The sequence below is a fragment of the Oncorhynchus clarkii genome, chromosome 24 (genome assembly GCF_045791955.1).
Source record: "Oncorhynchus clarkii lewisi isolate Uvic-CL-2024 chromosome 24, UVic_Ocla_1.0, whole genome shotgun sequence".
NCBI classification, from domain to species: domain Eukaryota; kingdom Metazoa; phylum Chordata; class Actinopteri; order Salmoniformes; family Salmonidae; genus Oncorhynchus; species Oncorhynchus clarkii.
In genome coordinates this window covers 8,356,446-8,369,081 of record NC_092170.1, presented here as the reverse complement: position 1 = coordinate 8,369,081, position 12,636 = coordinate 8,356,446, and the positions used below count along the sequence as shown (strand labels likewise).

At 41.5% G+C, this 12,636-nt stretch overlaps 1 protein-coding gene across 1 annotated transcript; it reads right to left on the bottom strand.

Moving 5' to 3' along the window:
* Positions 1-7,860: 7,860 nt before the first annotated feature.
* Positions 7,861-12,406, bottom strand: LOC139382475 (calpain small subunit 1-like). Its single transcript, XM_071126551.1, has 11 exons — positions 12,225-12,406; positions 11,903-11,975; positions 11,703-11,739; positions 11,288-11,380; positions 9,771-9,828; positions 9,440-9,504; positions 9,270-9,338; positions 8,992-9,070; positions 8,697-8,813; positions 8,534-8,592; positions 7,861-8,390 (listed from the first exon to the last, which is right to left on the bottom strand). Exons 2-11 carry the CDS (start codon positions 11,947-11,949, stop codon positions 8,364-8,366), a joined length of 651 nt encoding a protein of 216 aa, XP_070982652.1. The 5' UTR covers positions 11,950-11,975; positions 12,225-12,406; the 3' UTR covers positions 7,861-8,363.
* Between the last annotated feature and the right edge of the window lie 230 nt (positions 12,407-12,636).

The following is a 12,636-nucleotide window of genomic DNA, read 5'->3' as shown; positions in this document are numbered from 1 at the left end:
AGGAGTAGCAGTGGCAGGGAGAGTAGGAGTAGCAGTGGCAGGGAGAGTAGGAGTGGCAGGGAGAGTAGGAGTAGCAGTGGCAGGGAGAGTAGGAGTGGCAGGGAGAGTAGCAGTAGCAGGGAGAGGAGGAGCAGCAGTAGCAGCAGCGGCAGGAAGAGGAGGAGGAGGAGCAGCAGTAGCAGCGGCAGGAGGAGGAGAAGTAGGAGCAGCAGTAGCAGCAGCAGGAGGAGGAGGAGCGGCGGGGCAAAGAGAAAAAGAGGGAGAGACGGTCGAGAAGCCGCAACATCAGAGAGTGAGGAAGTGATGGTGAGGGACGTGGTCAACCACAAGCAACTCAGTGCTCCCTCACAGTTCTGAGCCACAAGCCTCTGTCAAGAGACGAGTCCCACCCCAGAAACAAATTACTCTTTTTGAGAAATGGGGTCCTTGTTGTAGCAAGGAAGGCATCGGAGGGTCCACCATCAACATCACCCACCCAGGACCCTATCCACGCCCCTCTGGATGAGGACAAGCTTTTTTTTTATAGCTTCCCATCCATGAAAAGACTGACCATTGTCAAAAAAAGCAGCTGTCAGGTTCCACATCCATAGGATAATTTATTAAGCAGAGGCCAAGTAGGTGTGTGTGTGTGTCTGGCCCCCGAATATATAAACTACCGAAATTAAAACAAAAGAATCAATGATTTGAATGCTTACTGAAGGGAATGGAACAGAAGCAATGTTAGTTTAATGTAACGCTTGGCTACCTCGTGATCACTCACTGTCTGAAATGTTCATTAAGGATTAAAGGATACAATTATTGCACTGTAATACACTATAACCTGTTACAAGTTATTCTGCCTTCTTTTTTTTTGCAGTCTTCAATGCACATCTGGTGTGCATTATAAAAACAGATGGGGAACTGATGGAGGATACAGACATCTATGTTGACACAATAATAGAGAACTTATCTGCGAGTGGTCACTATCTGAGGGAGCTCAGGGAGCAGCACATAGCCAACAGCGTCTGCTTAGAAGTGATGAGACACTGCATAGAGGCATGGCAGCAGACTGGACGGGCCACTAAAGCACTACTGGAGTGAGGGAGCTTTTGTTGGCTGACCATGCGGCTCTTCTGTTACAGGGCACTAGGTTAGTGAGCTTTGAGCATGTGACGAGCAGCCCTCGGTTTCCCCAGAGCAACGGGGAGGCTGAACTAGTCTTTCAGACGGTCACAAACCCGCTGAAGAAGGCTGCTGATCCAAATGACGGGGCACTTGACAAAAGTGCTATTTGTATTCGTTTTAATTCACTTTACACGCCCGATACATGCAGTCAGAGCCGGGAAATGGATCTTAAATGTCAACAATGTAAATGGTCTCGTCTTGTGCGTATCATCATGTCCTACCAAAACATAATCGGCATATATTTAGAGCCTGTTTAGAACATTCTCTATTTAGCCAGATGAATCTATTTCAATAGTTGATATGCTGTTGCAATCTACAGGAGGAGGCATTGAGGCAACACTTGCCTTTCTTTCGTTTTACGCCCTATGCACCATTCTGGAAAGGTCTGTAACAACAACAATGTAACATTGTAACAGCTTCCACTATATTATAAACAATGTAACACTATCGTTCTGTCTTGATTAGGCCTGCCAAAGTATCCTTATTCTTGTACCATATCAGGGGGTTTTGCAATGGGGTTGTGTTTCACGACTAAACAATACAAGTAATTCTAATCCATTCATTCATACACTACCTGCCCTCATGTCTAGCTAAATTCCTTATTAGAAATTGATCTATTTTGTTCAGATCATTTGAAACCCAACAGTTTTTTTAAAACCAGAATATTGACTATCAATCACAGCCGGATTTAGCCTGGATTCAAACCTGGGACTGTAGTGTCACATCTTGCACTGAGTTGCAGTGCCTTAGACCACTGCGCCACTTGGGAGCCCCATGTATGAATACCTTTGACATTTTGCCACAGCTTGTGTAAGAGGAAACTTAGAAGAAGCTGTTTTTTCTCTCTTAATCAAGACAATGTTAACAATACTGTCATTCAGTTGCAATGTAAGTAGGCCTCTCTTATGTTCTACAAGTTAGGATAAAATTCAGTTATTTACTGAACCGTGTAGAATATCATATAGCAAGACAATGATTACCCTTCCTCTGACGAGAATTGTAGGATGGTATACTGATGGTGAGTTCCTCTCTCTCGTTTGGAAACTAACTGCACTCTGAATGGGCTCATTCACGCTGGACATTCACACTCTACCTGTTGCATTCCATAAACTCCAGCATTTCCCTTTTTCAGCTAGTTCCTTGTCAATTTAACAACGGGCAACGAAAGATTGTGGGTCTCGATAGGGAGCGCAGTGTCATTCATGTTTTATGACTGTTTGTGAAATACTTAAGTTTATCATACCTGTTTGATTTGCAGCCTCTGAAGGCAGGGAGCTACTTCAGGACGACAGCTGTGAAACAGGAAGGAGGAAGTGGGTTCTATGTGTTCCACCAGTACCCTGTCATTGAGTGCAAACAGACCATGACCCTCAGCGAGGTGCAGTATGTGGCAATGGAGGGTCTCATAAGAAAACATGGTGGCACTTCATTTTACAGTACCTTATAGAAATATCCCGGCATTTACATGGTAACATTTTATTTACACAGTAAAGCCAGACTCTACAGCAATGCCACATACTGCAATATTTAGAGCTACCTGTCTGGTTTTGTGAGATTAATAACACATCCATGACCTATGCATTACTTCTTTGTTTCTAAATAACAGCACTTCGCTAGTAACAAACTTCCTATTAAATGGCAGGTAGAACCAATCAGTTCAGGGAAATAAAGTGTTGGAAAAAGCATACTGCAAATACCACAACCTCATTATGTGTTCCACCTCACTCTTTCATGTTGTCTTCCTGAGTTTGTTTGTTCACTAAAGTGTGACCTAGCAGCTTGTAACTGAACATTAGGAAGTGTTTGTAATTCTGAGTAAGTATGTTCGTATACAATGCAGCTCATGACGAGGCTATATTATGGAGGTGTTCATGGCGTATCATTGTCTAATGGTTGCTACTCTGCTTTGTTTTCTGTAACAGCTCTCTCTCAACAAATTTGAGGAGCCGACTAGGCTTACTGAGCCAGTTCATGAACAGGTCAGTGGGCTAAAACAGACAGGTTTTTGCATTACAAATCCTTCTATATACATACATCTTTTATTAAAAATTAGATACAGGTGATCTGTTTTGTTAGATAAGTTGACAATAGAGCATGCGTGTGCGTATAGTAACACAGTAATTCACCAAGGTGTCATTTGAATGACTGTCTCTGGGATGAGGTAAGAAGCACCGAGGTAAATCAACAACTCAAACACCCTCTGATATCAAATTTACTGAGCAAAAATATAAACACAACATGTAAAGTGTTGGCCCCACATTTCATGAGCTGAAATAAAAGATCCCAGAAATGTTCCATACACACAAAAAGCTTATTTCTCTGACATTGTGTGCACAAATTTGTTCACATCACTGTAAATCTGCATTTCCCTTTTGCCAAGATAATCCATCCACCTGACAGGTGTGGCATATCAAGAAGCTGATTAAACAGTATGATCATTACACTTGTGTACCTTGTGCTGGGGACAATTAAAACAGGCCACTTTAAAATGTGCCTTTTGTCACACAACACAATGCCACAGATATCTCAAGTTGAGGGAGCACACCATTGGAATGCTGATTGCAGCAATGTCCACCAGAGCAGGGCCTAATGATTTATTTATTTTATTTCAATTGACTTATATGAAGTGTAACTCGGTACAATCGTTGAAAGTGTTGCATGTTGCATTTATATTTTTGTTCACTATAAATAGATAAACAGTGTTGATGCGATGGGTCAAGCTTAGAATTAGCAGTCAGAACTTAAGCCTACATCTATAAAGTGATAAACCCAGTTATATTCCCCTCTAAACTTACCTTTCATTTATGAGTGGTCAGGTTTGCCTTGACTTTGCCCACCAATCTTCAAGAACAGAGCACATCCGTCACCTGTTTATTCACTGATCTCCCCGGTCCCTCAGCATCATCGTTGAGATTTATGGTCTTTCAAGGTCCGCTCTGTCCCCAGTCCATGACATGCCCCGATCACCACCTACTCACCCAATTGGTGGCCCTGTCCTTGAACAGCCGCTCTCTCGTTGCTCTCACATCATCAGTCGCTGTTCACTGTGCTTCTCCTTTTTCCCATGCAGTGCGCAAATAAATATACTAGGCAGCCAACATTAGGCTATTAGTCGGCAGAGGTGGAAGTCAAGAGTGGTGCTGATGAATAACTCAAATTGTATTGGTCACATACACATGGTTTGAAAATAAAATGGTTGACATGAATTGTTGACCAGTTGAACAAGGATTTTATTGAAATGGATAACACGATTAAATACAAACGCATGGCTTAACAAATAGCTGTTAATGATGATGGCATATTCAATGAACTGATGAAAACTAACCAAACGCTCCAGGACAAGTTGTCTACAGAAATAAAGGAAATTAAAATCAAGAAATTCAACCAAGACAAAAAAGACAAGGCCGAGGATAAAGTCTACTTCTGGAGAAACCCTGACAAGGGAGGTCCTGATCCTCCTCTCCGTGGCAGACGCAAGAGGGATGCCGCTTACGTCCATCCACCCCCGTCTGACCAACGCTCTACAACCAGCGCCTCATCGGCTTCCAGTGGTATTTTTTTATTCAACGAGAGACTGGACGGACGGAAGGGCAGGGGTGGCCGCAGGCACGCGCATCGAAGAGATGCCGCACCCGACGGGGTAAGAAGAAACGACTATCAGAGGCAGAGGAGACCGTTCAAACGGTCCCAGAACTCACGGGACTGAGTGTCTTTAATTTATCAAGCAAGATATTGAGCCCTGCCCATGTCTCTTTGCTTAATAAAGGGTTATATTTTGTGCCTACAACCCAGTGCAATGATTTTGATGTTTAGGTAGACATGTTTAAGTTTTTTTTTGTTGAAACATCCGTTTAAGGGAATACTTTAGCTCCCCTAATTCTGGCACTTCTATTGAACCAGTAGGTTGCTCTCCTGCACATACTCCGACTCCTTTTAGAAGCTATAGTTATTTTATACCTCCAGCCAATCGCAATCACTATCGAGACATATTGCAGACTTGTGGAAAAAGATGTTGGACATCTCCTTAAGAATAAACAGGGGTCCAAATCTTTCCATAATTTACCTGATGAAAAACAAGCTTTGCTTGATTTACAATCCGATACGTCAGTCCTGATTCGTCCTGCTGATAAGGGTGGGTCGGTTGTACTCATGGATAGGACAGTTTATGTAAATGAGTGTCGTAGACAGCTGCTTGACAACACCTTTTACAAGAAACTCAGAAGTGACCCCACTTCCCAATTTCAGAATAATATCTTTACTGTCCTAGATGGGTATTTAAGTTCTGGTCAGATAACCAAAAAAGAACATGACTTTCTGGCTATTCAATACCCTAAAATAGACACTTTCTACACTTTGCCGAAATTACAAAAGAATGTTACAAAACCTCCAGGGCACCCTATTGTAGCGAGCATTGATGCAGTAACGGCCTCTCTATCTACTTTTGTTGATTTTTTTTATTAGACCACTCGCAGAACAGCTCCTCTCCTTTGTAAAGGACACAAGCAGTATGATCTCTATCATTGAATCTCTTGATGCTCTCCCTGAGAATACCTTGTTATTTACTTTTGATGTTGAGTCGTTATACACAAATATTCCACACGAGGGCGGTATTGAAGCTATGGAACATTTTCTTCTGCAACGTGACCCTAATGAACTATTTCATGTTTCTAAATTATTTCTTTATTCAGACGAAGGGTACTGCTATGGGATCCCCCATGGCTCCTAACTATGCTCATTTGTATGTGGGTTACATTGAGAAACAGTCTATTTTCAATCCTCTCAAAAATGTTTTCTTGCCTAACATCATTATTTGGAAACGGTATATTGATGATATTTTTGTTCTATGGAGGGGTGATGCAAAACATCTCCAGGTATTCCATGATTTTCTTTACTCCTGTTCTGATCATTTGAGATTTACTATGCAATCTGATACACGTCAAATCACTTTTCTTGATCTTCTGATCTTGTGTGAAGATAATGTTCTTTTCACTGATCTTTACAGGAAGCCTATTGATCGTAACAGTTTGTTGAGGGCTGATAGTTGTCACCCACTTCCCTGGAAAAATAGTTTGCCCTTACAGCCAATTCTGTCGAATCAAAATAATTTGCAAAAAAACAATCAGATTTCGACAGAAATATGGCTGAGACCAAAAGAAAGTTAAAGGAGAGGGGCTACAAAAATGATCAGATTAATATTGCCATTGAGAAAATTCAAAAAACGAGACATAACCTTTTTCAAGGTCAGTCTCGCAAAAAGACGCATTCTTGTGTTCTAACTACCCGCTATTCAAAGCGTTCTGAACAAATTAAGGGAATCGTTCATAAACATTGGTACATTCTAAAATCCGATGAAAGTCTCGGTATTGTGTTTTCGGACCTTCCCTTGGTCGTATTCTCGCGGGGCAGAAATCTCAGAGACCAATTGGTACACTCTGATTTACCACCCCAAGATATTCCCGAACAACGTCTATTTGCGCCCCTACTGGATGGAAATTACAAATGTAATGGCTGTGCTCAATGCAATGGCACTTATAAACGTAGATCCTTCAAACACCCACAAACAGGGAAATCGATCCCAATTAAAGGTGTTATTACGTGCTCCACTAAGGCAGTTATTTATCTAATAACGTGTCCTTGTGGTAAAAAATGATGTGGGTAAAACAAAGCGCGAATTAAAAGTACGTATCTCAGAGCATCGTAGCACCATTAGGTGTTAACTTTACTTATCCAGTTGCGGCCCACTTCTTGGAGGCAGGCCACTCGATTTCGTCTCTGCGTTATATTGGCATCGAACATGTGACTCTCCCTAGGAGAGGGGGTGACCTTGATAATTTATTGTTAAAACGAGAGGCTGCTTGGATCTTTAATTTAAAGACCCTTGCTCCCTTCGGTCTCAACGTAGACTTCAACGTAGACTTCGATCTGAAGCCATTCTTGTGATTATTGTGACTTTGCCATTGTAATTGTTTGTAAGCGTGTGTAGTCGAAAATTAATTTATGATCGTATGCTATCCATTTGTTGTTTGTATGCTGTTCTTTGTATGCCATTTTAATATTTGATAATTAACCAATGATATTAGGCCACTCTTGGCCATGATTACAGACACCTGTGTCTTTTGACACTATATAAACGAGTCATCCCACAGTGTTTGATTATACCCTGATGAAGACAGCTTGGCAGTCGAAACGTTGGTAATTACATTTTTGCATCCGAGCTCCTAGAGTGTGCGGCTCTCTTTTATTTCCACATACACATGGTTAGCAGATGTTATTGCGAGTGTAGCGAAATGCTTGTGCTTCTAATTCTGACAGTGCAGCAATATCTAACATGTAATCTAACAATTCCACAACAACTACCTAATACACAAATCTAAGTAAAGGAATAAGAATATATAAATATTTGGATATGCAATGTTAGCGCGGCATAGGCAAGATGCAATAAAATACAGTATATACAAATGAGATCAGTGGTGCAAGATATGTAAACATTAAAGTTACTAGTGATACATTTTATTAAAGTGACCAATGATTTCGAGTCTGTATGTAAGCTGCAGCCTCTGCGTTAGTGGTGGCTGTTTAACAGTCTGATGGCCTTGAGATAGCTGTTTTTCCAGTCTCATCAGTCCCAGCTTTGATGCACCTGTACGGACCTCTCCTTCTGGATGATAGCGGAGGGAACAGGCAGTGGCTCGGGGGGGGTTTGTTGTCCTTGAGAACAATCAACTTTATTATTGACTTGGTTTTCAGAAGTCAGTCAAATAACCACAATACAACAAACAGATTAAAGTAACCTTCAAACATATGAGAGGTCAATTCTTTAAATGAGCAAAAGCAGAAAATGTAGAAATGGTAATGAGACAGCTGCAAGTATTGCGTAATATTGGCCCTTTATTGGGCACTAGAATGTATATATTACATAGCAATACAGAATGTTTGACTAACAAATGTGTTGCCAGACAAAAAGGAAAACAGAAAACTGAACTACCTTATTATATTTCTTTCATTTGGACTAATGGAGAGAAAGTAGATTTGTGCTTTCTCGGTGTTGCTGCAAATGCTGCCATCTAGTGATGAATTTAATTAACATTCATGACTGAACGACACATGAATGTTTGGAAACAATAACAATGGTACTTTGAAATGAAAATCTTAAGGGGAGAGAGATGAAGGCAGACTTTTTGTAGGCTTTCCCTGATGCTTTATGAGTGCATGGTCAACTGAAGCCACTGCAGAGAAAGCAAAACACAATAAGTGGTGTGGTTATTTAGGTTTAATTTCAGTGTCCTATATCCAGTCATTAATCATAAAAATGGTCCCTAAACCTAAACACACCATTTAAATATAGAGGAAATAGTGAAAACTAATTTACCTCCTGGATGTTGACTTTGATCTTTCCATTATTATCTTTGTCCAGAGTCTTGAAGGCTCCTGAACATGCACAAAACACTATTACTGAAGGGTCATGAAAAGTAAATAGTCTGAAAACAAGAACATAATCGGACTGAGCAGGGGAATGTTGAGGATTCACTTACGACACATGGCGTCCAGTCTGACCAGGCACCCAATGAAGTTGTCAAAGTCCATGTTGCCCTGTTCGTCACTGTACCTGCGAACGATCAACTGGAAGAGCTGGTCGTTGAGAGGGAAACCTGAACACGGACATAACAGGAGAGAGAGAGAGACACCAATGAGACCAAACACATATGTAGGAAAAAAAAGCTAGCTTTCATCAGCATTTGTTGTCACTTATGACACTGTTATAAAGGCCTTATGATGACAACGAAATATGCAATTCCATGTTCCGGTTGTCATGATTTCTAAGCCCACATGCAGATTTGAAGGCAGCGGACAGCTCTCGTGAGGAGATGACCCCTGAGCAGTCTGCGTCATTTGATATGTAGATGCCCTGCAACAGAGGCGGAAGTAAGGTCACACCGAGAGGTTTATTAAGAGTGTTTTAACATGACATAAAAACAACATTCTTACAGTAAGAGGACTATTGGAAGTTGTATGGGGTGTTATATGAACACCTTGCAAATACATGTAAATCAATTGTAGTTCAAGGTGCCGATTGTCAAAAATAGAACAAGAGAACTGAAACTCACCTGCCATTTCTTGATGTTGTTCCATAAAAACTTGAACTCGTGGAAACCTAGCTTCCCTGTGCTGTCACTCTGTGTGCTCAGGGTTAAGGTAAAAAAAAAAAAAAAATCAACTACTCTGATAGTGTAGTATAGTCCTCCATCCTAATACAAACACAGATGTGGAAGGATACGTCCATGACAGCCACCATGCCCCTGCATGACTCGATGCTAAAGCCGTCAGTCTTCAGGTCAGAACCTGAAATTAACACAGACAGACCACTACTTCAATACAACAAAGTAAACCATTCCATGGAACCAGTCTTGTACAAGAGGAATCTAGATCTGAGTAAAATGTGTGTGTGTGTGTGTGTGTGTACAGAGAGCACATAGATACAAAAAGGCATGCATATACATACTGTCAAACAAAAGGTACATGCACACAGAGGTCTAAATACTATAAAGAATGCAATGACAAGTATACTGTAGACACACGCATGGTGTTTGTGTAAGAATAGGACTCACGTTTGCCAATGATCCTGTTGAGGATGTTCATCAGTTCCGTGGGGCTCACCTCCATGTCCTATAATACACAGAGAGATCCACAGGTAAATATGCCTCCATGTATTTGCGTCACAACTCAGCTCACAAAAGGACGCTGAAACAAAATGTTTTTATGTAACCTTGATTGAACTAGGCAAGTCAGTTAAGAACAAATTCTTATTTACACTGACGGCCTAGGAACAGTGGGTTAACTGCCTTGTTCAGGGGCAGAAAGACAGATTTTTATCATTAAGTAATAAATGATAAGTCATTTCCACAGGTGTTTTATGGGTACAATCATGGACCAAATACATAGTTCTCTGTATTTGTGTGTTTACGTGACATATCAGAACAACCAAAGTGATGGTAACAACTTCAAAACTTTGGCAGATACATTCGCAGCAGGTACAGCATGTCTTTAGGTTTCATTCCATATGCAGCTTGTGTTCCCTCCCCTTATGATTAAGGCCTCAATGAGGTCGGCTAGTCATCAATTTAAAAAGTCAATCGTTACCAGCTGACCGTACCAGTAGAACATGTATCCACCACTATCTATGATTCCCACAATCTACACCCCACCCACACAAAACTAACCAGACAGGAGAGCCGCCATGTCAGACAATGGTAGGAGGCACATAGAGGAGGAACCAGTCCCACTTCCTGTTCGTGGAATAAACCAGGGTTGGGTTGTCATCAAAACTCCACCACTGCCTGATCCAACAGCAGTGAATCATTGTGAGTATAGCTGTAGAGAAGGGGATTGTCTGTGGAGCCCTGGGCTTAAATCACCATAACCAATGGGGTGGAATCAATGATTGGAGCTCTTTACTGTACTCTTCCAAAAGGCTTCTATTGGTTGGCAGCAGTGCAATGACAGAGAGCACATTTGAAGCCTCAAATTCACCATGTCTGAATAGATGGATGAATCACATTCTGAAGACCGGCTCCAGATGAAGCAGGGTGAACGGGTGTAGGGAAGGGTTTGGAATGCAAACAAGAGTTAACTGGGATACAGGGTTTCACTGATTGTGCCAGTGTACCATCAGCCAATAAATGAAATTACCATCCATGCCATGGATATTTGGCTGCGCCTACTTCAAAAGACAATACACCACACACACACAATACGGTAACTTAATTTCCACTGGTTGTTGTTCTGCACTCCATTACACTAAACCACTAACGGTGGGCTAATGGACATTATTTTAACAACTGTGTGTTGTCCTTGTGGATATCCACATAATGAAAACAGCCTCTTTAAAACATTCAAGAAGTTGCCCAATTATACAAATGACACACGTATAGCACTGTATTTGATGGCCAAAAGCCTAAGATGAATATCTCTCAATGACTCATAGTTAGAATCAAGCATGAGAGGCATTGTTGACTTGACTTATCTGGGCTCGTCTCTGAACAGGATAGGAAAGGTCAGTAGGTTCAGAGGTGAATAGATATGAGAGTAGTAGGAGGGAGTATGTTGAAAAACAATCAGTACTTACATCCCCAGCGAGTTGCTGGAACACCTTGCGAAACTGTCTCTCCTCGTCGTTCTCATTCTGCTCCACGTAGGCCAGAGGTCTGCGTGGTGGGGGCTAGGACACAAACACAGAACGGGTTCTGTTAGCACGAACACACATCCCTCTTCACTGCAGTCTGGCATGCAAGCCAACACACACACACACACACACACACACACACACACACACACACACACACACACACACACACACACACACACACACACACACACACACACACACACACACACACACACACACACACACACACACACACACACACCAAGAGCTGTGGCTAATTTGTTCAAAAGAGTAGATTTACTTCTAAAATGTTCATAAGACTATGATGTTCTGAACTTGTGATGAAAGAAAATAGGCGCTAAAAGGTTTTACTCACAGGATCTGATGGCACAAATTGACTGGGGTCGATGTTGCTGTTGGAGAATACAAGGACCTATTTCTATTTAATGAAAACTGTGTGCAAAGTCATGAATGAAGTCAGTATGCTGACTGTATGTGTGTGTGTGTGTGTGTGTGTGTGTGTGTGTGTGTGTCAAAAGGAGTTTTGTTAGTGCAAACAGAACCTGTAGTGCCTACCTCACAACATCCAGGATGCCACCAATGAGTTTTTTAGCCAGAAACATCTTGATGAGGGACAGCAGGGGGAAATCTACAAAAGTCAAGAGAGAAAAAAAATCATCAAACATCTGATCGATTAAACAAAAAGAGCGACAACAGAGAAAGCAAGCTATAATACGGTATGCTAATAGTTTTGGTGCTCCCTCTGAAAACGTTTCTCACTGGCCTGTATTGGCAAGCAGCACAAACAGACAAAACACAGACAAAACAAACCAACATGAAACAGTCAGATAAACGTATGAAGGAAATTAGATTTCCTTAATTTGAGAAGAATACTTACAGGGATCAAATGCTTCGCTGAAGTCGGCAGAGACTGACGTGATGGCACTCCTATTGGGTACAAAAAAAACCTGTTTTGCAAGGAGTTATTTTCAATGCATCAGAACTCCACACCCCTGCCCAGTAGAGAAGTGCGCACCATAGGGAGAGACAGGTCGGGAATGGCTCTGGGTCCTATAACCCGTAGCCCGATGTCAAGAATGACTGTCATTTCCCTATTGATGACATTACGGATGAGACTTATTCTGAACATTTTAAGGACACTTTTATTATGTTTGATTCACATAGATGTAACACAATGATGAAATGAGGGTACATCGGCCTAATGTTCAGTGCATTAACTGATGCTGTTTTACACACATCTTTCATGTAGGATTTCATGCCATATTAAATTTTAGCTAGAATGGAATTTT

Coding starts and splice junctions, on each gene's coding strand:
- LOC139382475 (XM_071126551.1), bottom strand. CDS start 11,949: ATGTTTCTGGCTAAAAAACTCATTGGTGGCATCCTGGATGTTGTGAG. Junction 11,381..11,702: donor AATTTGTGCCATCAGATCCT/GTGAGTAAAACC, acceptor TTTGTGTCCTAG/CCCCCACCACGCAGACCTCT. Junction 9,071..9,269: donor ACAACATCAAGAAATGGCAG/GTGAGTTTCAGT, acceptor CCTCTGTTGCAG/GGCATCTACATATCAAATGA.